Source organism: Styela clava, chromosome 15, assembly GCF_964204865.1.
Source record: "Styela clava chromosome 15, kaStyClav1.hap1.2, whole genome shotgun sequence".
Taxonomy (NCBI): Eukaryota; Metazoa; Chordata; class Ascidiacea; order Stolidobranchia; family Styelidae; genus Styela; species Styela clava.
In genome coordinates, this window is record NC_135264.1 from 12,018,154 (window position 1) to 12,040,934 (window position 22,781).

Genomic DNA, 22,781 nt, shown 5'->3' on the forward strand with positions numbered 1-22,781 from the left:
TTAGGGGTAACAATAAACTTTTAGATTTCACGGTTTGTTTGATATTGTCAACATTCCTTTTATATTTGGAATAGAAAAAAGCGTTATGTCGTCAGGCAATAAAAATTAAAAAAAAAAAGTATTGAAAACGGACAATTCTTATGCCTTGGGAGGATCTATGGGTCGATGACATATTAATAATAAAAATAAGTAGGTAATCAAACTATAACTGAATTTGAACAAAGCGATGTATTCACGCATAATCATTATCCCCAGTCGTCAAGATGACACAAAAATAAAATCACGTGGTTACGTTTAATCAAAGTATATATTTTTGCTGAATACTAAAATAATAAAAGTTTTATCGCTTTTCGTTTGCCTTGTGAATCATTAATAGATACAATATAGTTTACATCTAGCAAAAATCCTTAGAATAACCTTAAAATAATAATGATAGCGCATTGATGACAAAAATCAAATAGTTAATAAAAAATAACATAACAGTTTGATGTGCATTTGAAATAAAATGTAGTATCATGACTAGAATGTTTAACCCATATAAGGTTTGCATATGATCAATTTGTTGGTGTCTTATTTTGATTTACCCCAAAATTGGCTTCATTTTTTATTGTTTCATCGTCCAACAATATAGAATATACAGGTTAGTTAGTTGAACAAATACATTGTTAATTACTTGTGCTTCGCATTTCTAACTCCCCATATCGTGACGTTGTTTTATCACAGTGCAAACGAAAAGGTTTCTCAATATTGGAGTCAATATTAGGTTTCGAAAACAAGCTTCATCCTGTAATCTTAAAATATGATTTACAGTTTCAGTTCTCTATATATGGGGAAAATATCCCTACCGAAATAGACCGACACTCTAGAATCCTGTTGTATAGATAGTGTCAAATATGTGAATTGTAATGATCTATTTTGATGTATAATAATATGATATGCTGTTAAAAATATTATATGGTTGATGGAGTACTTGAAGCCTTCTGTCGAATAGTTATGAAAAGAATGCATTTATTCAAACAGAATACAATAATACGATAATGGATTTTTTGTGCATACTCCTGTATTTACTGCTGAATTGGGGATATTTTTCTAATGCTGAAATTTCGAAATCGAATGTTATTCTGAAAGACAACAAGTATGACGGAATTGTGATCGCCATCAATCCACATGTACCTGAAAGCAACGAGCTTATCGACAGCATCAAAGTATGTACGCAGTTGACATTGATTTTTCCTGCAATACAGTGGAATTTAATGTTAAAATTTGGTGAATTTAAAATAATAGGACACATAATAGGACTTATGTAATTTCTCTCTATATATACTATAGCTATGGGTGTGGAATCGTAATTAGGCGTATATTTCTAAAGCTATTTAGAATTTACTTATACTCGGTGTCAAAATTTCAACCCTATCCAATATCGAGATTGAATGTCTACATTTTCAACTAAAACTGCAAAATGCTCATCAGCACTTACATTTCCGTATTAAATATTTCTTGAAGTCGGATGAAAATATCTCATCACACATTCTTCTATTACTAGTATGTTAAACTAAATTCGAAAGCAGGTGCACGACATTTCCCCATGTGTTACCTTACAAAATATCCTAAATACTTGCTTATTTTGTGATACCTTCAGGAATCGTGGAAGCAAGCGTCCACTATTTTGTTTTCTGCCACAAAACAACGAGCTTACATTGGTGAAATAACTATTCTTGTACCAAGCAATTGGACCAAATATAAAGAGACAGCAACAGTGTCCGACGGCGAAACATATGACAAAGTAAGCGAAACTTTCATTAAAAGCTGGTAAATTCAATAAATCAATTTAAACGACAAATTTCACTTAACTTAAGATATATAATAATATCCGTAAAAGTTTTGTCGACAAACGAGAAGTTCTGCCATCATTATGTGTTGCCCACCCACCCATTTTGCGTCGTAGCTATATAAGACTTTGTGCCGTGTATTTTCCCCACCTACAATCATCATTATCTCAGGCTGATGTCATCATTGCCAAACCAAATCCAAGCTACGGAGACGCCCCTTATACTCTTCAATATGGAGGATGTGAATCACCCGGCTCTTATATTCATTTTACACCAAATTATTTTCTGGACGAACATATGGTAACGAACTTTGGAAAAAGAGGTTTGAATTTAAATTTTTCAGCATTTTTGCGGATACATTTATTAAGTTTTCTAAAATTTCATTCCACTCATCCCTTAAAATTTTTGTTGACGCCTGCCAAAATTTAATAGTACGTCGCGAGTCATGACATCTTGAATAGAGTCACATCTGCCTTACTGCATAGATGCATGGATGGACGCTAATAGTGTTCTAAGATTAGAAATACCTAGGGTTCTATTACACCAAATTTCCATCACTTAACCACTTTTATTGGCGTGTATATATCGACTAATATAATATTCTAACTACAGAAACATATATGTTAGAAAGCATTTAGGGATAAAGCTGTGGACGATTTCACTTTTCAAGGATAATATCGTTGAATTTTCTAGGCAAAGCAATTGTTCACGAATGGGCCCATTATAGATGGGGAATTTTTGATGAAACATCGGAGGCTAATCCATTCTATGATGATGTTGATGGAAATTCTTTATATGACGATAATACAGGCCAATATCTAAATTCAGCCACGCAGTAAGTCTTGTTATTATCCAAATGACTTTAAAAGCACATAACGTCGAAATATTTGAAAATAAAATCATATTTGAATCGAATGAAATAGTAAATTATTTCATTTTTGTTTAAGATATTGAAAAAAAGTAAAAAATATCCCTTACTTTATTATTGTACCGTGTTTTACCTGTTACTCGAATCAATGACTTATTTATAGTTTACTAATTGGCAACCGACCAGAATACTGATGGCGAAGTACGGCCCTTATATATGAATCTTGGGCCTGGTTGTGGTGACCAGCCTAAAATGAATAGCTGCTGGCGGTATTATATTACATTTTATGGCAATGCATTTGACTCGTGTAAATTAGCTCTTACCAAATCTATCTATCAATCGTGTGGTATCAACAATATTTCTAATGATGTAACGGTGCCTCGATGATTCGCATCGCCGATATTTTATAAGTCCTCTCTGCCTTTTTGTTACGTACAATTGTTTCACTGTTTCATTACCGCAGGGCTGAGGGTTCTTGTCGAAAACCAACCCAAATTTCCATAGTGGTAATAAAACGAGGGAAGCGACACGATACTATTCCTATCGCCTACACAACTTTCATAAGACCATAACGTGCGTCGTAGTTAGTCTCCGTATTTTTGATACTTCTATCTCTTATTACAGAGAATTCAGTCTGACAGCAGCCCTTGTTATTTGGTAAATTGCTTTCAAAGGCCATGTTCTTTCCCATCTTTAGAAAAGTTATTATTTAAAAAAGTACATTACAAACGAAGTGAAGGAGTTCTGAAATTGTTTTCGTAACAGGTGTCCAAAAGATTTCAGGGTATGTTGTGTTGAAAACACAAACCAAGAATGTAGATTGGGTACATCCAGTTGTCAAATTGAAAATGGGCTTTATACAGAAGATTGTATTTGCTATCTAGGAAATTCAGATGTAAGATACAATACATCCTTGATGTCTTACCAATATCACGAAGAGGTATTTTGTGTTTGAATTTTACTCTATCTGTTGTCTTTTTGTAGTATATATATTTCCGTAGATTGCAAATATTATTATATATATATACATATGTTCAGATTGTTGAATTTTGTGATGAAACTAATCATAATATGAACGCGCCAAACCAGCAGAACCGGTTGTGTGGCCTAAGAAGTGTGTGGGATGTTATTGAAGAGTCCGTTGATTTTCAAGGAAATAAAAATCCACCTACTGAAGCTTCCAACAAAGTTGATCCAATTTTCAGTGTGAAAATTGCGCAAGACTCCCAGCGATTTGTTCTCGTACTCGACGTTTCGGGAAGCATGGCTGGAATTGATGGAACATCGGGGGAGGTGTGAATTCTTGATGCATTCATATGGCTATTAGCATTTTTTCCCTTTTTGTAAAGCATTCATGTTTTCAGACTCGTTTTGATCAAATGCAGAAAGCGGCCAATTATTTTATAGTCAACTCAGCTCCTCCCGGGTCGTACATTGGCATAATAGAGTTTGACAAATCGGCAAGGAACAACAGTGGATTAGTGAAAGTAGAAACATGGAATAGTCGAGAAAATTTAGCGAAGAAACTCCCTAAAATTGTTGGAGAACGCTGCGGTTCTTGCACTTGCATCGGATGTGGGTTGAAAATGGGAATTCAGGTTTGTCATATACTGTGCGTTTTGGACGAATGACAGCTGGTACCGGTAGTCTACTGTGACAGAATTGATAAACGTACTACGTCATTTTTGACTTAATTCAATGGAAGAATGAGGTGTTTTTAAGAACATGCATGCATTGAAATAATTTATTCAAAAACATTTAGGCCGAACTGCCCTTTAATTCTGCTTCTATAAAATCTCTGTTATTGATGAATGTAGTGGTATTTTTTTTATCAGTTAACGGTATATTTTTGCTTACTGATAAATAAATATTCAGATGCTGGAAGCTGATGGTGCTGATGCTGCTGCTGGGCAGCTGCTTGTCATGACCGATGGTATTGAAAGTTCGGGATCAACTATATACATAAGAGATGTCGCGGATGAAATTAAATCAAAAGTAAGTCATAAAAACATTGCTTTCGTTGGTGTTGAAAATTAACAATCTCTAAAAATTAGATATTTTTTTTCTAGAAAGTCGTAATTCAAACATTATTTGTGTACAACTCTGAGAATCAAAAACTTGCAGATCTTTCTATCGAAAGTGGGGGAAGTTGGTTTTTTGCTGGGGAGGATAATCTTCTAGCATTGCTGGACGCTTATGACCAAATGGCTGAAGTTACTGATGGGGACGACACTAAGAAAACCTTCCAGGTAATTGCATAGCAATGTAATATTGTGTCACGGACTAAAGTGTCCGTGTTTATATTGTGTGTATATACCGTATTTCCCGGCAAATAAGACAAGGCTCGTTTTTAAGCCTGAAAAAAATGGTTTTTAGCATATAACCTGCCAATAAGACGAGTGGTAAAACCTCATCAACATCGGAATCTCAAATTACCATGCGAAGGCTTTTGGGCGGTGGCCGCGTTTGCGCATTGGTTAAAATAGCCTATTATGACTTTTTCTTATAGTGTCATATTCAATACATAGCAACTACTGGTATTCGAACTGTCCTTCAATTTCAATCTAATTGTGTTCAACGTATATAAGAACATTGTCGATCTAAAATAACACAGCAATCTGCGGACATAATAATGTTGGGATACACTATATATATACTTGATTATATTTTTTAGTTTTTATAAATAAATATACATGTAAAGTGTATATATGAAACATACATATTCATCACATGGAAATCTCTACGAAACGAAATTTGTTGCTTCATTGATTTAATTGTGATCAATTTAATTTGTGATTGGAAAAACATAAATAGTATCACTGCTCCAAATTTCCAACGCCATTCATGGAATTAACATGTACGATTATATGTTGTTTTGATTCCTATTTTTGCAATTTAAAAACATATCTGAGCTGCAGCTGCAACAAGTCCGCTTTATCGCAATGCTGCCCCTCATTATTCTTCATGACAGGAAAAAACTCAAGTCAGCGATAATACCCCACCGAGTTAAATTTATGTTATACAAATGAATTAATTAAATATACTTTACATTACGGTATTATACATATATCATATAGTCGGGTCAGGGGGTGCTATCGGCGAAGGTATTTTAAGGTCGTAATTGAATAATCAGGAGACACCAAAAAAAATTAAAAATTATCATACTCGCCTAATAAGACGACTCCCCCAAAATCGGGCCAAAAATTTGGGTCTAGAAAAGCGACTTATTCGCCGGGAAATACGGTATACAGTATTTTTTATGTTTATAAACAGTTGGGTTGACCCTTATTTAATAATGTTTTTTATCGGATCTGGACTCCGACCACTCACTAGTCGTAAGAGAAAAACTGTGTCTTTCGACCTCTTTGTCCGGCCGTCGGGCTGGAGGTCGGTTGTGTTTTGTTGAGTACTCTGTTTACGCTATGTTAGGTTTATATTGTGAAGTTGCCGTCAAATAAACAATCAATTCGGAACTCTTGAGTCTTCTGATTCTTTCAACACATAGAACCAACAAAAACAACTATCTGTGACAATTGCGAAAGAGGTAAAATGACTCTTTTATTACTTTCAATCGTGATTCTTTTCCCACTTTCATATATACTAACAAGAGAGCTATGCTCAAATATATGGACACGTAGCGCCACCCAGTGGGAATAATTTTGATGACGTCATAGCGAGAAAAAAAAGTAATAGCCTTCTGGAGAAAAATTTTGTCTTTAACCAGTGAAAATTTCAAAGCAATTGGTCCAGTATTCGAAGAGAAAAGCGATTTTTTAAAAATGGAGACGGAGACAAATAACAACAAGAGAGCTATGCTCAAATATATGGACACGTAGCGCCACCCAGTGGCAATAATTTTGATGACGTCATAGCAAGAAAAAAAAATAATAGCCTTCTGAAGAAAAATTTTATCTTTAACCACTGAAAATATCAAAGCAATTGGTCCAGTATTCGGAGAGAAAAGCGATTTTTCAAAAATGGAGACGGAGACAAATAACAATAATAACAATAACAACAATAACAATAACAACAAAATTTTGAAACGATCGTTATGGCCACTAAACGTGTCCAATAACAATAACAACAAAATTTTGAAACGATCGTTATGTCCACTTCGTGTCCAATAAATAACCCGAGAATTATTTGTTTCCAGATTCTCAGTGAGTCCTGCAGATTAGAAAGCAGTGACAGCAGTTTTATAAACAATATTATAATAGATGAAACTATTGGGAGAAACACTGTTTTCACATATACATGGTCGTACGGCGATATTGCTCCAAGCGTTTTGCTGACTCCACCCTATGGAAATTGCTTTTACACCAACGATAAATCTATGACTGCGAATCCTTGTCCAGATGTACATTCTATCAACGTGGATTATAAAACGTTAAGATTCGGACTCGACAACACAGCGGTAAGGATAATATTTGTAAAGTAACAGCAAGGGTTGTTTGAATTCTTTACTAATACTGATAGCCTAGCTGTAAATCTCATTCCATAGGAGTACTAACAAGTCATCGATTTCTTTGCAGTATGGAACGTGGGCAAGTTATGTGGAAAAACCAGATATCAATTCTCAGACAATAACAGTTGTAGTGACATCAATGGCTGCAAGCGATGAAGTAGAACCGATCATTGTTGAGTCAATCTTGAGCTTTGAACGAGGCCAACCGCTTGTTTATGCAAAGGTAGGAACGATATTGGTTACCGGTACTTTTCTTGGTCGCACGAAATCGGGGTTTGTGAGGGCGCATTGGGGCGGTAAATACGAAGACTAGTGGATCAGGAGCACTGTTAAAGTGACCATTATTAGTGACAATTAATTTAATCTATATCAGACCACTGACAAATTCCTCCATTCGAAACGCAAATATCAGAGATTTTACAAAATATTGATTAACTTGTATTGTAAGAAGCACTAATTACGGAAACTAATTCACAAACTTCAAATTTACAATGCCGGTAACATGAAATGTACGATTTTGTAAGGTTTCGCAAGGTTTGAATCCGGTACTAGGAGCAACAGTAATAGCAACTGTTGTGAAGCCTGACGGTGAAAATAGCTCCCCCATTCAACTTTGGGATCGTGGTGCAGGTACGTATTTATTTTTATTTAATTGCCTTCGTAGGCAGAACTACTCATTAAAACTGAATTTTTACTTTAGAGCCGGATGTGCGTATAAATGATGGAATATATTCAAGGTTCTTGACGGGATTTTCGGACACGGGAAAATATTCAGTTAAGGTATTCTAATATGATATATTTGAACGTTTTATTTTGTTTTCTAAATATCTTCTTATCAAACAGGTAAAGGTACAATCCGATTTTCTGGGATACGACACTTCTAGTGTGGTAAGACTCTCTACAGCAGCCTATAATCCAGGATACGTAAATGAAAACGGTAATATTTAAAAAATATTTGCATTTGTTCGTCATTTGAATTTGTTTGAATTCTCTTTTTTATTACAGGAACGATTATTCCAAACCCAAATGGACCAACATTGCAGCCAAAAAATACAACGTTTGGTATATCAGCGGAATCATTGGGAAATTTTACTCGTCAGATTTCAGCTGGATCTTTTGATTACGTTCCGACTTCTGGGTAGGAGTGTATCAATTTACCTTTAAAATATTAATAATATTTTGTCATGATTATGAATAGAATACACAACATGATAAAATTTTGCGTGGCTTCGTAAGTTTTATAAAAATTATGTCTCGTGTCACAAATTCACAGTAACTACATTTTGTATTCTTTTAACTCTCAATTTAAAATACGTAGATATGAAATATTATATACATAATCAGCGTCTTCGCACTGCTATAAATAAATTTCGGTTATGAAACTCACCATGTCTCTACGCTATCATTGCATTTTTATGAATGACTTGTTTTACAGTGGAGGGTCACACACTGACGTATTGGCTCCCAGTAAAGTGATGGATTTGAAAGCAACTCAGAAAAATTTCAACGATTACACACAAGGTGTTGTGCTCGTTTTCACATCGCCAGGAGACGATTTTGACAGCGGAAAAGGTATATTGCCTAGTTGCACGAAGGCCTAGTTCCAGCAGACAAGACGCCTACCGTATCCCAAGTATCTCATATAAATAACATTATCTAATTCTAATATAAAGAATTGGAATACCAATATATGTAGTGTATTTGGTGAACGTACATTTGAACCCACGTACATTTGAACCCATACATTTGCACCTGTATATCCGCGGGTTTAATCTATATGATGGTGCTAAAATCCATGGGTTAGGGTTAGTATGAGTTCAAATATCGGAAAAAAGGTGCAATTGTATGCAGATGCAATTTTCGTGGGTTCAAATGTACGGGGGTTCAAATATAATGAAACCAGTGTATTTGAGTGTAACTTGCGCGTCCAGGCACTTCGTGTGTAATCCTAGCTAATACCCGCTATGTAAGGCGTCCATACGTGCCCCAGCAAAGACTTCAAGGAAAAGCGTTTAATTCTATTTATTTCAAATAGCATCAGAATATGATATTCGTTACATTATGGGGGATGTCAACAAGCTTCTGACTAATTATGAAACATGCCTGAAGATTGACGATGCTAGCGTCATTGAAGGAAACATTTCTAATCCCTCAGAAGCGGGAAGTACCCAAACCATTGTAGTTCAAACACCATATGTTACGGATGAAAACGTAACGACTGTAAGGTAATTGTTTGTGTTGAGATGCATTCTGTTAAATTATTAGTGCAGTAAATGAACAGAAACTACAATTCAACATAAATTATAAATATACAGAAAAGTCTTCATTTGAATAGGATAAAATGTGGCAACATCAAAAAACAATGGCGTGATCACGCTGGATAATATTATATTACCGATATTAATATAGCCCATAAATTTCGCGTAATTTACTTAGACAAGAGTTGCGATGTGCAAGGTGAAGTATTTTCATTCATTCATTTTAAAAATTGTTGCGCAAATAGATTTATTGTTATTATTAAAAAGTTCCATTTTTATGTTTTGCTCTGCAGCTTTGGTTATGCAGTGAAAGCTATTGACGAATCTGGCAACGTTGGAGAAATATCAAATATAGCAATTTTAAACTATTATTTTGAACCACCTGTTTTTGCTGTTCCAACGACCACAGCAAGTTCTTCTACAGCAGCTTACATGAGTACGTCAGCTAATTTGACCGACGATACAATCACGAGCAGTATTTCAACAACATCTCCTGACGCAAAAACCATGGTGGTCACAAGCTCGGTTCTGTCATCCACAACAAATAGACAAAACAGTATTTCAACAACATCTCCTGACGCAAAAACCATGGTGGTCACAAGCTCGGTTCTATCATCCACAACAAATACAAATAGACAAAATTTGTATATTGGAATTGGAACCTTGCTGCTGATACTAACGGCAAGCCTCGGTGGGTACAAATTTAAATTATGTTCTGAAAGTATGGAAAAAGGTCTAAAAATAGTCGTGAAATATTCCGCCATTTTGTTCCATAAAGTGCGTCCAACAAGTGAAGTCTGGAATATTTACTGCGGATTGTGTGATTGGACACGTATAGTCTTACTCGTCAGTAGGCCTATCACACGATTTTGATTGTTAGCTTCTTTGCATAGCATACTGTATACTGAAAATGCCTTCTAAAGTATTTTTGTTTGTTTTTAGCAACTGCAGTGATTATACTCTCGTGTTGGCTATGCGAAATTAGACAAAGTAAGATGTACGAGCACGCCGTTTACAAGAACACATATTCAGACGATTATATACTTTAAACAAATTAGAATATACATATCTAACTCCAAGTTATTTTTTTAAATGTATGCATTGTTGATTTATTGGTGATTTTATTTTATAAAATATTAGAGTAACGCTCGTTTGAGAAAAAAGCGTGGAGCCTTGTGTTTAGTATTTCTCTGAAGGAAGAATCGGATCAGCAATATACGATTTAAGCTTCTCGTATTATGGCGCTTAAACTTCTATATGTGCAAGACATTGTTAAATATATTTGACATGACCCAAAAATATACAGTAGAATACCAAAATATGAACTGAAGCTAAACAACATGCATTAACAAAAAATAGTTTGGCCCAAGTTGTGTTACCCGGAGTCGAAATCGACGTTTCTAGGCTTTAACTATATTTATTCAATAAGCTGAATCAGCATCGTAGGTGTCGCTGCTTGAAGACCTTTTGAAGTCTCTCGCGACTCCTGTCACACATATGATATTCGTCTCTTTTCATTTACTTTATATCTTGCAATATTTCCGTGATATATTTATATTGATTGTGTTGGCGAATAAATGACGATTGATTGATTGATTCTAAACCTGTACTCGAGATGAAAAAAATGTTGTTAACACGAATTAAAAGCTGGAATCGGGTGGTTTTCTTAGCAATTAGACTGCGCATACGCTTGAGTTCAATTACCCATCTGACTGTACTGCCATTACTTACTTCGCCGACTCGTTTAACAAAAGCGTTAGCTTTGCTGAGCGACCCTTGAGCGGCAGACCGAAACGTAATTTGTACGGTGACCGTACATTTGAACCCATCCGTATATCCACGGGTTCAATCTATATGCGGGTGCTATAAAACCCATGGGTTAGGGTTAGTATGGGTTTAACTACCCGTGAAACAAAAAAAAATTCCATAGGTGCAATAGCATACAGGTGCAATTGTCATGGGTTCAAATGTAATGGAACCAATTTGTACACCACTCAAATATTTGACCCATTGAAGACGAGATATGTCGTGTACCTGGTCGAATTGCACCATGTTATAAGCGGTTGTCACGGCATCTTCTGAATGCTAGGATATTGATGCTTACTTCTTACGAAATATGGGTGACCAAAGAGAAAAGATAATAAACTACTTTTAATAAATGTTCCATACTATTCTTTTAGTTGAACATGAAAATACCAACGTTTTTAGTGGTAGCAATAAAATTCGATTTGACCATTTGTTTGAAATTGCAATCATTACCTTGTGTATTTTAAATAGAAATTAAAAAAAGTTTTTTTTGAAGTATTTGGAAAGAGATATTTTTTATACCTTTGAGGGTCTCTGGGTCGACGATGACTTTATTAGTCATAAAAATAAGTAGGTGAACAAACTAGAATTTAATTTGAAAAAAGCGATGTATTCACGCAAAACCATTATCCCCAGTCGTAAAGTTGACACAAAAATGAAATCACGTGGTTACTTCTATTTAAAGCATGGGTTCTCAACCCATTTCCAGGGGTTCTTGGTTGTCAGTATAGTTCTTGTGTGTTGCTTTTTTTTAATATCTTTTAACAGAGAAAAACTAAGTAACTACCAGAGGAAGATGCGTGCCAATTGAAACTCAGCATAGATTTTCCCTGATCTTTCGTAGTTATGATTGTGACGCAACAATTTGAAATGCACGGCTTTGCAGCCAAACTGTGAAATCTCAAAAGAGAATGCGCTGCGAGCATTGCAGAAAGTGATATGCTTATCGAAACTTGGAAGAGATTACAAGAATTCATTAGTTAGGCGGAGGACAAGGGCACGAACATTTAATTAGTCACAGCAGTTGGTCAATAAATTGTCGTTGCAGCAAATTGTCTGTCAATATATCACAACTTTGTTTGGTGTCTGGTTACTGGGGGTTCGCGTTGATTGTTTCGTGACTCGGGGGGTACTAAACAAAAAAAAGGTTGAGAACCCCTGATTTAAAGTATATTTGCTGAATAATAATATAAAAGTTCTTTCGGTCTTTCATATGATCAAATTGCTGGTGTCTTCTCTTGATTTACGCTAAAATTGGCTTCAATTTTTATGGTTTCATCGTCCAACGTCCATCATCAGTTGAACAAATACATTGTTATTTATTATTTACTTGTTCTTCGCATTTCTAACTCCCCATATCGTGTTTTATCAATGTGCAAACAAAAAGGTTTCTCGATATTATATTTGATATTACGTTTCGCAAACAAGTTTCATCCTGTACTTTTAAAATATGATTTACAGTTTCAGTTCTCTATATATAGGGGGAATATCCATACCGAAATAGACCGACACTCTAGAATCTTGTTGTATAGACTATAGATAATGTCGATTGTAAAAATTGTAATGGTCCATTTTGATGCATAACTTGCTATTGATCTAATATTATATGGTTGAGTGAATACTTGAAACCTTCTGTAAACTATTTATGAAAAGAATGAATTTATTTAAACAGAAATACAGTAAACCGATAATGGCTTTTTCGTGCATACTCCTGTATTTACTGCTGAATTGGATATGTTTCGCTGATGCTCAAATTTCGAAATCTAATGTTATTTTGGAAGACAATAAATACAACGGAATAGTAATCGCCATCAATCCACACGTACCTGAAAGCAACGATCTTATAGACAGCATCAAAGTATGTACAGTTGACATTGACTTTTCCAGCAATACAGTGAGATTTAATGTTAAGATTTGGTGAAATTAGAATAATAAGAGTTACTCCTGAAGTATGCGCACCAAGATGTCGCATAACCTGAACCCTACCTAACCTGGTACACAACCCGAGTTCAGGTTGTGCGCCATTTTGCTGCGCATACTTCAGGAGGTCCTAATAAGGTACCAACTACTTATGTATGTCATTTTCTCTCACTTTTCTATGTTTTTCGACGAGCTATGGCTGTGGAAAAGAAGTTAGACGTATACTTTTACTCATTGCCGAAGCCCTGTTTCCAACTCACTGTATAGTCGGAGTCAAAATTTTCAACTTCCTGTAGTGAGATCCGGTTTTCCGATTTCCAAAATCTATATTGATTATCTAAATTTCAACTAAAGCTGCATAACATAAGTCTTGCCAGCGCTAACGTTTCCGTATCAAACATCTCTCGAAGCCGGATAAAAAGATCTCATCGCACTATCTATTACTAACTGGGTAAAATACTATGTCAAAGTAAATTTGAAAGCAAGCGCACGACATTTCCCCATGTGTTACCTTACAAAATATCCTAAATACTTGCTTATTTTGTAATACCATCAGGAATCATGGAGAGAGGCGTCAAATATTCTGTTTACCGCCACAAAACAACGAGCTTACATTGGTGAAGTAACTATTCTTGTACCAAGCAATTGGACCAATTATAAAACAACAGCAACAGTGTCCGACGGCGAAACATATGACAAAGTAAGCAAAACCTTCATAAAAAGCTGGTAAATTCAATAAATCAATTTAAACGACAAATTTCACTTATCTTTCGATATATAATAATATCTGTAGAAGTTTTGTCGACAAACGAGAAGTTCTGCCATCATTATGTGTTGCCCACCCACCCATTTTGCGTCGTAGCTATATAAGACTTTGTGCCGTGTATTTTCCTCACCTACAATCATCATTATCTCAGGCTGATGTCATCATTGCCAAGCCAAATCCAAGCTACGGAGATGCCCCTTATACTCTTCAATATGGAGGATGTGGATCACCCGGCTCTTATATTCATTTTACACCAAATTATTTTCTGGACGAACATATGGTAACGAACTTTGGAAAGAGAGGTTTGAATTTAAATTTTTTAGCATTTTTAAAACAAGTTTGCTGATTCATTTTACTAAAATTCATCCCACCTCTCCATATCTTTATGTTGAGACAAAACAAATTTCCACAGTACATCTCGAGTCTTATGCATCGATGGTTATACCTAGGGATCCATCACACTAAATATTGATCACGTAACAACTTTTATTGGCGTGTGTGTTATCGACTTATTTATATATGATATTCTACCTACAGAAACATATATGTTAGAAAGCATTTGGGAATAATGCTGGGGGCAAACCCACTTTCGAAGAATAATATTTATTGAATTTCTAGGCAAAGCAATTGTTCACGAATGGGCACATTATAGATGGGGAGTTTTTGATGAAACATCGGAGGTTAACCCTTTTTACGATGATGTTGATGGAAATTCTTTATCTGACGATAACACAGGCCAAAAGCTAAATTCAGCCACGCAGTAAGTCTTGTTATTATCCAAATAACTTTAAAAACACATAAAGACGAAATATTTAAAAATAATATCATATTTGATTCGAGTAAATTATTCCATTTTTGTTTAGGATATTCATAAAACGTGAAAAAGAGCTCTTATCTTATTATTTTATCCGTTACTAGAATCGAGTTTAGAACTGTTAGAACTGCCGAAATATTGCTGACGGAGTGCGGCCCTTATGAGTGAATCTTCGCCCGGTTGCGACCAGTCTAAAATGAATAGCAGCTTGCGGTATTACATTACATTTTTGGGGCAATGCGTATGACTCGTGTAAATTAGCTCTTACTAAATATTTTATTGCTATGGTAATGGTATCAACAATATTTCTAATGATGTTTCTTACCATTTCCCTGTCTTAGGCAGAACGGGTTCCCGATGATTCGCATCGTTCTTTGCCTTTTCGTTACGTCCACTATTTCGCTTTCCAATTGTCGCTGGGCTGAAGGTCCTTGTCGAATACCAACTCAAATTTCCAAAGCGGTAATGAAACTGGGGAAGCGACACGATACTATTCTCATTACCTCCACAACATTTCATAAGACCACAACATGCGCCGTAGTTAGCTTCTGTATTTTTGATTTTTTTCATCTCTTTTTACAGAGAATTCAGTCTGACAGCAGTCCTTGTTATTTAGTGAATTGCTTTCAAAAGCCATGCCGACATTCTTCCCATATTTAGAAAGGTTGTTATTTAAAAAAGAACAATACAAATGAAGTGAATGAGCTTGTTTTCGTTACAGGTGTCCAAAAGATTTCAGGGTATGTTGTGTTGAAAGCACAGACGAAGAATGTAGATTGGGTAGATCCAGTTGTCAAATTGAAAATGGGCTTTATACAGAGGACTGTATTTGCTATCCAGGAAATTCAGATGTAGTATACAATACATCCTTGATGTCTTACCAATATCACGAAGAGGTATTTTGTGTTTGAATTTTACTCTATCTGTTGTCTTTTTGTAGTATATATATTGCCGTAGATTGCAAATATTATTATATATACATATGTTCAGATTGTTGAATTTTGTGATGAAACTAATCATAATATGAACGCGCCAAACCAGCAGAACCGGTTATGCGGCCTAAGAAGTGTGTGGGATGTTATTGAAGAGTCTGTTGATTTTCAAGGAAATAAAAATCCACCTACTGAAGCTTCCAACAAAGTTGATCCAATTTTTAGTGTGAAAATCGCGCAAGCTTCCCAGCGATTTGTTCTCGTACTCGACGTTTCGGGAAGCATGGCTGGAATTGATGGAACATCGGGGGAGGTGTGAATTCTTGATGCATTCATATGACTATTAGCATTTGTTTCCTGTTTGTAAAAAATTCATGTTTTCAGACTCGTTTTGATCAAATGCAGAAAGCGGCCAATTATTTCATAGTCAACTCAGCTCCTCCCGGATCCTACGTTGGCATTATAGAGTTTGACAGATCAGCAAGGAACAACAGTGGATTAGTTAAAGTAGAAACATTGAATAGCCGAGAAAATTTAGCGAGGAAACTCCCTAAAAATGTTGGAGAAAGCTGCAGTGTTTGCACTTGCATCGGATGTGGGTTGAAAATGGGAATTCAGGTTTGTCATATACTGTGCATTTTGGACGAATGACAGCTGGTACTGGTAGTCTACTGTGACAGAATTGATAAACGTACTACGTTGTTTTTGACTCATTTCAATGGAAGAATGAAGAGTTTTTAAAAACATGCATGCATTGAAGTTATTTATCTATAAACTTTAGGCCTAACTGCCTTTTCTATTCTTGGTATAAAATCTCTGGTATTAATGGAGGTAGTGTTATTTTTTTATCAGTTATCTTTGCTTACTATTATCAACATTCAGATGCTAGAAGCGGGTGGCGCTAATGCTGCTGCTGGGCAGTTGCTTGTCATGACCGACGGTTTGGAAACTTCGGGATCAACTATATTAATAGCAGATGTCGCGGATGACATTAAATCAAAGGTAAGTCATAAGAATATTGCTTTCAATTGGTCCTAAAAAATTACCAATCTCTAAAAATGATATTTTGTTTTCTAGAAAATCGTAATTCAAACATTATTTGTGTACATCTCTGAGAACCAAGAACTTGCAGATCTTTCTATCGAAAGTGGGGGAAGTTGGTTTTTTGCTGGCGAGGACAATCTTCTGGCATTGCTGGACGCTTATGACCAAATGGCTGAAGTTACTGATGGGGACGACACTAAGAAAACCTTCCAGGTAATTGCATAGCAATGTAATATTGTGTCACGGACTAAAGTATCCGTATTTATATTGTGTGTATATGCCGTATTTCCCGGCAAATAAGATGCTTCATTGATTTAATTGTGATTAATTTAATCTGTGATTAGAACAACACAAATAGTATCACTGCTCCAAATTTCCAACGCAATCCGTGGACATAACCATGTACGATTATATGTTGTTTTAATTCCTATTTTTGCAATTTAAAAACATATCTGAGCTGCTGCTGCAAGAATTCCTCTTTATCGCAATGCTGCCACTCATTATTTCGAAGATTTCACGACAAGAAAAAACCTTAGGTCAGCGATAATACCCCACCGAGTGAATTTATGTTAAAACAATGAATTAAATATACTTTACATTACGGTATTATACATATATCATAGTCACGTCAGGGAATGCTATCGCCAAAGGTATTTTAAGGTCGTAATCGAATAATAAGGAGACATCGAAAAAAATTGAAAATTATCATACTCGCCTAATGAGACGACCCCCCAAAATCAGGCCACAAATTTGGGTCTAGAAAAGTGACATATTCACCTGGAAATACGGTATATTTTTTTTATGTTAATGAACATTCGGGTTGCCCCTTATTTAATAATGTTTTTTATCGGATCTGGACTATCGACCACTCACTAGACGTAAAAGAAAATCTTCCGATCTCTTTGTCGGGCTGGAGGTCGGTTGTGTTTTGTTATGTCCTCTGTTTACGCTGTGTTAGGTTTATATTGTGAAGTTGCCGTCGAATAAACAAACAATCCGGAACCCTTGAGTCTTCTGATTCTTTCAACACACAGAACCAACAAAAAAAACTATCTGTGACAATTGCGAAAGAGGTAAAATAGCTCTTTTATTACTTTCAATCGTGATTCTTTTCCCACCTTCATATACCGGTATCAGTGATTTCCCTACACCCCCCATATATAGGGGGTGAACACCCCCCCTAAAATTTCAAACACTCCCCCTAATTTTGAGATGCGATTCCACACTGAGGGGTTCTAAACCGCAGTCTGCGGGCCAATTACGGCTAAATTATTCCGGTATCTTATGTATACGTATGGGTATTAGGATTACACTGCAGTATTTTAGATATCAGCCGTATATTAAGAAAGCGAGTCTTATGCTCCCATGAATGACAGCGTTTTTATTTCTTTATTGAAAAGAATCAAACTTCAGCGATTTGTCTTCTTACCAACAAAATATTTCAGTTCTGAAGGAATACAACATTATGCGACATTATGATCAGTTGACGAGCGTATTTCAAAATTTAATTCATACAAAAGTCAAACGAACATATTCAAAAAATTAGAAATGTGTAACATAACTAGCCATAAGTAGGCATTCATACAATGCCAGATGAGCAAGTAACTTCATTAGTCACTATCAGTTGCAAATTACTTGTTGAAACGTAGTAGTATATATTTACGGTTGAAAGCCGTGCTTGTTATCTTTTCCCCAGGAATTCTATCAGCTAGATATTATAATTATCGATTTCATTACATAACAAACTGCGATGCTAGGTGTATCTAAAATCAAGCTTAGAGCCTATTTTGGTAACTATTTCTCAGAATTGTCTCAGGGCGCTTAAGCGCGCCCTTAACCCCAGCCGTGTCGTCCCGCACTGTTCCTCGCTCCCCTTTTCTGGCCCTACAATTTCATTCTGCTGTGGATTTTGGCTCGCCGTCAATCAACTTAGGGGGCCCTCATGTACATCGTTTTTTAAATACATACCATTTTTTTAAGAACACAAATAGCCTAGTTTTATCTCTAAAAGCAAATTATTTACCACCACCTAAATTTTGAAACACCCCCCCTAAAAAGAAAGGCTGGGGAACATACTGACCGGTATACTAATAAATAACCCGAGAATTATTTGTTTCCAGATTCTCAGTGAGTCTTACAGATTAGAAAGCAGTGACAGCAGTTTTATAAACAATATTATAATAGATGAAACTATTGGGAGAAACACTGTTTTCACATATACATGGTCGTACGGCGATATTGCTCCAAGCGTTTTGCTGACTCCACCCTATGGAAATTGCTTTTACACCAACGATAAATCTATGACTGCGAATCCTTGTCCAGATGTACATTCTATCAACGTGGATTATAAAACGTTAAGATTCGGACTCGACAACACAGCGGTAAGGATAATATTTGTAAAGTAACAGCAAGGGTTGTTTGAATTCTTCACGAATACTGATAGCCTATAGCTGTAAATCTCATTTCGTACGAGTACTAACAAGTCATCGATTTCTTTGCAGTATGGAACGTGGGCAAGTTATGTACAAAAGCCAGATAGCAATTCCCAGACGATAACAGTTGTCGTGACATCAATGGCTGCAAGCGATGAAGTAGAACCGATCATTGTTGAGTCAATTTTGAGCTTTGAACGAGGCCAACCGCTTGTTTATGCAAAGGTAGGAAAGATATCGGTTACCGGTACCGGTACTTTTCTTGGTCGAGCTAAATCGGGGGTTGTGAGGGCGCCTTGAGGCGATAAATACGAAGACTAGTGGATCAGGAGCACTATTAAAGTGACCATTATTAGTGACATTTGATCTATATCAGACCACTGCCATGTCACTATGTCTAACTCTAGACTGGAGTGTAAAAAGTAAGTAGGCTATGCCTAACTTCAAATTCCTCCATTCGAAACGCGGATATCAAAGATTTTAGAAAATATTGAAGAAACTTGTATTGTAGGAAGCACTAAATACGGAAACAAATTCACAAACTTTAAATTTACAATGCCGGTAACATGAAATGTACGATTTTGTAAGGTTTCGCAAGGTTTGAATCCGGTACTAGGAGCAACAGTAATAGCAACTGTTGTGAAGCCTGACGGTGAAAATAGCTCCCCAATTCAACTTTGGGATCGTGGTGCAGGTACGTATTTATTTTTATTTAATTGCCTTCGTAGGCAGAACTACTCATTGAAACTGAATTGTTACTTTAGAGCCGGATGTGCGTATAAATGATGGAATATATTCAAGGTTCTTGACGGGATTTTCGGACACGGGAAAATATTCAGTTAAGGTATTCTAATATGATATAATTGAACGTTTTATTTTGTTTTCTAAATATCTTCTCATCAAACAGGTAAAGGTACAATCCGATTTTCTGGGATACGACACTTCTAGTGTGGTAAGACTCTCTACAGCAGCCTATAATCCTGGATACGTAAATGAAAACGGTAATATTTAAAAAAAATATTTGCATTTGTTCGTCATTTGAATTTGTTTGAATTCTTTATTTTATTAAAGGAACGATTATTCCAAATCCTAATGGACCAACATTGCTGCCAAAAAATACAACGTTTGGTATATCAGCGGAATCATTGGGAAATTTTACTCGTCAGATTTCATCTGGATCTTTTGATTACGTTCCGCCTTCTGGGTAGGAGTGTATCAATTTACCTTCAAAATAATAATAATATTTTGTCATAATTATGAATAGAATACACAACATGATAAAATTTGCGTGGCTTCGTAAGTTTTATAAAAATTATGTCTCTTGTCACAAATTCACAATAACCAATATTTGTATTCCTTTAACTTCAAATTTAAAATACGTAGATGTGAAATATTATATTTATATACATAATCAGCGCCTTCGCACTGCTATAAATAAATTTCGGTTATGAAATTCACCATGTCTCTACGCTACGCTATAATTGCATTTTTATGAATGACTTACTTCACAGTGGAGGGTCACACGCTGACGTATTGGCTCCCAGTAAAGTGATGGATTTGAAAGCAACTCAGAAAAATTTCACTGATTACACACAAGGTGTTGTGCTCGTTTTCACATCGCCAGGGGACGATTTTGACAGCGGAAAAGGTATATTGCCTAGTCGCATCAGGGCCTAGTTCTAACAGCCAAGACGCCTACCGTATCCCAAATATCTACTATAAATAACATTATCTAATATAAAGAATTGGAATACCAATATATGTAGTGTATTCAAGTGTATCTTGCGCTTCCGGGCCTTTCAATTGATATTGCAAACGTGTGCAATCCTAGCTAATACCCGTTATTTATTTCCAATAGCTTCAGAATATGATATTCGTTACACTATGGGGGATGTCAACGAGCTTCTGACTAATTATGAAACTTGCACAAAAATTGACGATGCTAGCGTCCTTGAAGGGAACATTTCTAATCCCTCAGAAGCGGGAAGTACCCAAACCATTGTAGTTCAAACGCCAAATGTTACGGATGCAAACGTAACGACTATAAGGTAATTTATTTGTGTTGAGATACATTCTGCTAAATTATTAGTGCAGTAAATGAACAGAAACTACGATTCGACGTAAATAATAAAAATACAGGAAAGTCTTCATTTGAATAGGACAAAATGTGGCAACATCAAATAACAATGGCGTGATCATGCTTGATAATATTATATTACCGATATTGAAATAGCCTATATTTCGCGTAATTTACTTAGACAAGAGTTGCCATGTGCAAGGTGATGTTTTTCCATTCATTGATTTTAAAAAAAATTTGCGCCAATAGATTTATGGCTATTATGAGAAAGTTCCATTTTTTATGTTTTGCTCTGCAGCTTCGGTTATGCAGTGAAAGCTATTGATGAATCTGGCAACGTTGGAGAAATATCAAATATAGCAATTTTAAACTATTATTTTGAACCTCCTGTTTTTGCTGTTCCAACGACCACATCGAGTCCTTCTACAGCAGCTTACCTGAGTACGTCAGCTAATTTAACCGACGATACAATCACGAGCAGTATTTCAACAACATCTTCTGACGCAAAAACCGTGGTGGTCACAAGCTCGGTTCTGTCATCCACAACAAATACAAGTAGACAAAATTTGTATATTGGAATTGGAACCTTGCTGCTGATACTAACTGCAAGTCTCGGTGGGTACAAATTTAAATTATGTTCTGAAAGTATGGAATAAGGTCAAAGATCAATTCATCAAGTCAAGAGTAGTCGCTATGAAATATTCCGCCATTTTGTTCCATAAAGTGCGTCCCACAAGTGAAGTCTTGCGCGGCAAGATCATTTACTGTGCGCAAGTGTTTCACGTAGAATTGTGTAATTGTGCACATATAGTCTTACTCACACGATTTTGATTGTAACCTTTATGAATTGTTCTTAGCATTCTCCGAAAATGACTTGTATTGTTGTTTGTTTTTAGCAACTGCAGTGATGCAAAATTAGATGAAGTAAGATGCAAGAGAAGTCTGTTCGCAAGAACCCATATTTAGACGGTTATATACTTTGAACAAATTACACATATATAACTTTTACAATTTATAGATATATATAATTTATAATATGCATTTATTGTCAATTTGTTAATGATTTTTCTCTATAAAATTTCCAATATAATTTTTACCACAAAGCAGTTGTTAACGTAAGAATGCTGTGATATTAATGTAGACTGTCGATACTTATTACTTAGCAATCTCGATAAGTATGTTGATAGGTATTTGTTTGTCCGTTAGACACTTTCGTATTTGAGCGATATCTCACGAAAGCCAGGTTGAATCTGCTCCTAATTTTACATGTGCATTCATCATATCTCGGACCAGAAGCCAGAAGATTGATTTTGGATCTTAATTTTCGTCGCTGCGAACGATCGATAAGTCATCGGTCTTCGATCGCTGTCTAGTTATAATCTTGGCGTGACAAGAGCAAACAAACACAGTCACACTTGACACTCTGGCCATTTTTATATAATTTGCTTCAAGTAAGGTCCCGAACCCTTATGAATAAAAGGTGTTAAATTTGAAAAATACTAACAAATGTTTGTGACGACAATGCCAATAGGTAGAATGCAAGTCAACATCGGCAGAGAAACAACTTAAA

At 35.7% G+C, this 22,781-nt stretch overlaps 1 protein-coding gene across 4 annotated transcripts; it reads left to right on the forward strand.

Annotated features, from left to right (window-relative positions):
- The first annotated feature begins 949 nt into the window (after positions 1-949).
- LOC120334634 (calcium-activated chloride channel regulator 1-like) lies at positions 950-22,500 on the forward strand. Of its 4 annotated transcripts, XM_039402141.2 has the most exons (20): positions 9,980-10,111; positions 12,899-13,084; positions 13,703-13,846; positions 14,064-14,214; positions 14,531-14,672; positions 15,448-15,622; positions 15,717-15,971; positions 16,043-16,276; positions 16,541-16,660; positions 16,736-16,915; positions 18,823-19,083; positions 19,204-19,359; positions 19,723-19,828; positions 19,899-19,978; positions 20,042-20,135; positions 20,206-20,338; positions 20,646-20,782; positions 20,993-21,182; positions 21,510-21,826; positions 22,108-22,500. In XM_039402141.2, the coding sequence occupies exons 2-20, from the start codon at positions 12,917-12,919 to the stop codon at positions 22,128-22,130; spliced, it is 3,066 nt and encodes a 1,021-aa protein (XP_039258075.2). In that variant the 5' UTR covers positions 9,980-10,111; positions 12,899-12,916; the 3' UTR covers positions 22,131-22,500. The 4 variants fall into 4 exon arrangements, with proteins under 4 accessions (XP_077965686.1, XP_077965687.1, XP_077965685.1 ...); XM_078109560.1 differs by lacking the exons at positions 9,980-10,111; positions 12,899-13,084; positions 13,703-13,846; ... (10 more) ...; positions 19,899-19,978; positions 20,042-20,135 and adding exons at positions 950-1,205; positions 1,640-1,783; positions 2,001-2,151; ... (9 more) ...; positions 7,863-7,942; positions 8,006-8,099; XM_078109561.1 differs by lacking the exons at positions 9,980-10,111; positions 12,899-13,084 and adding an exon at positions 950-1,205.
- The last annotated feature ends 281 nt before the right edge of the window (positions 22,501-22,781 follow it).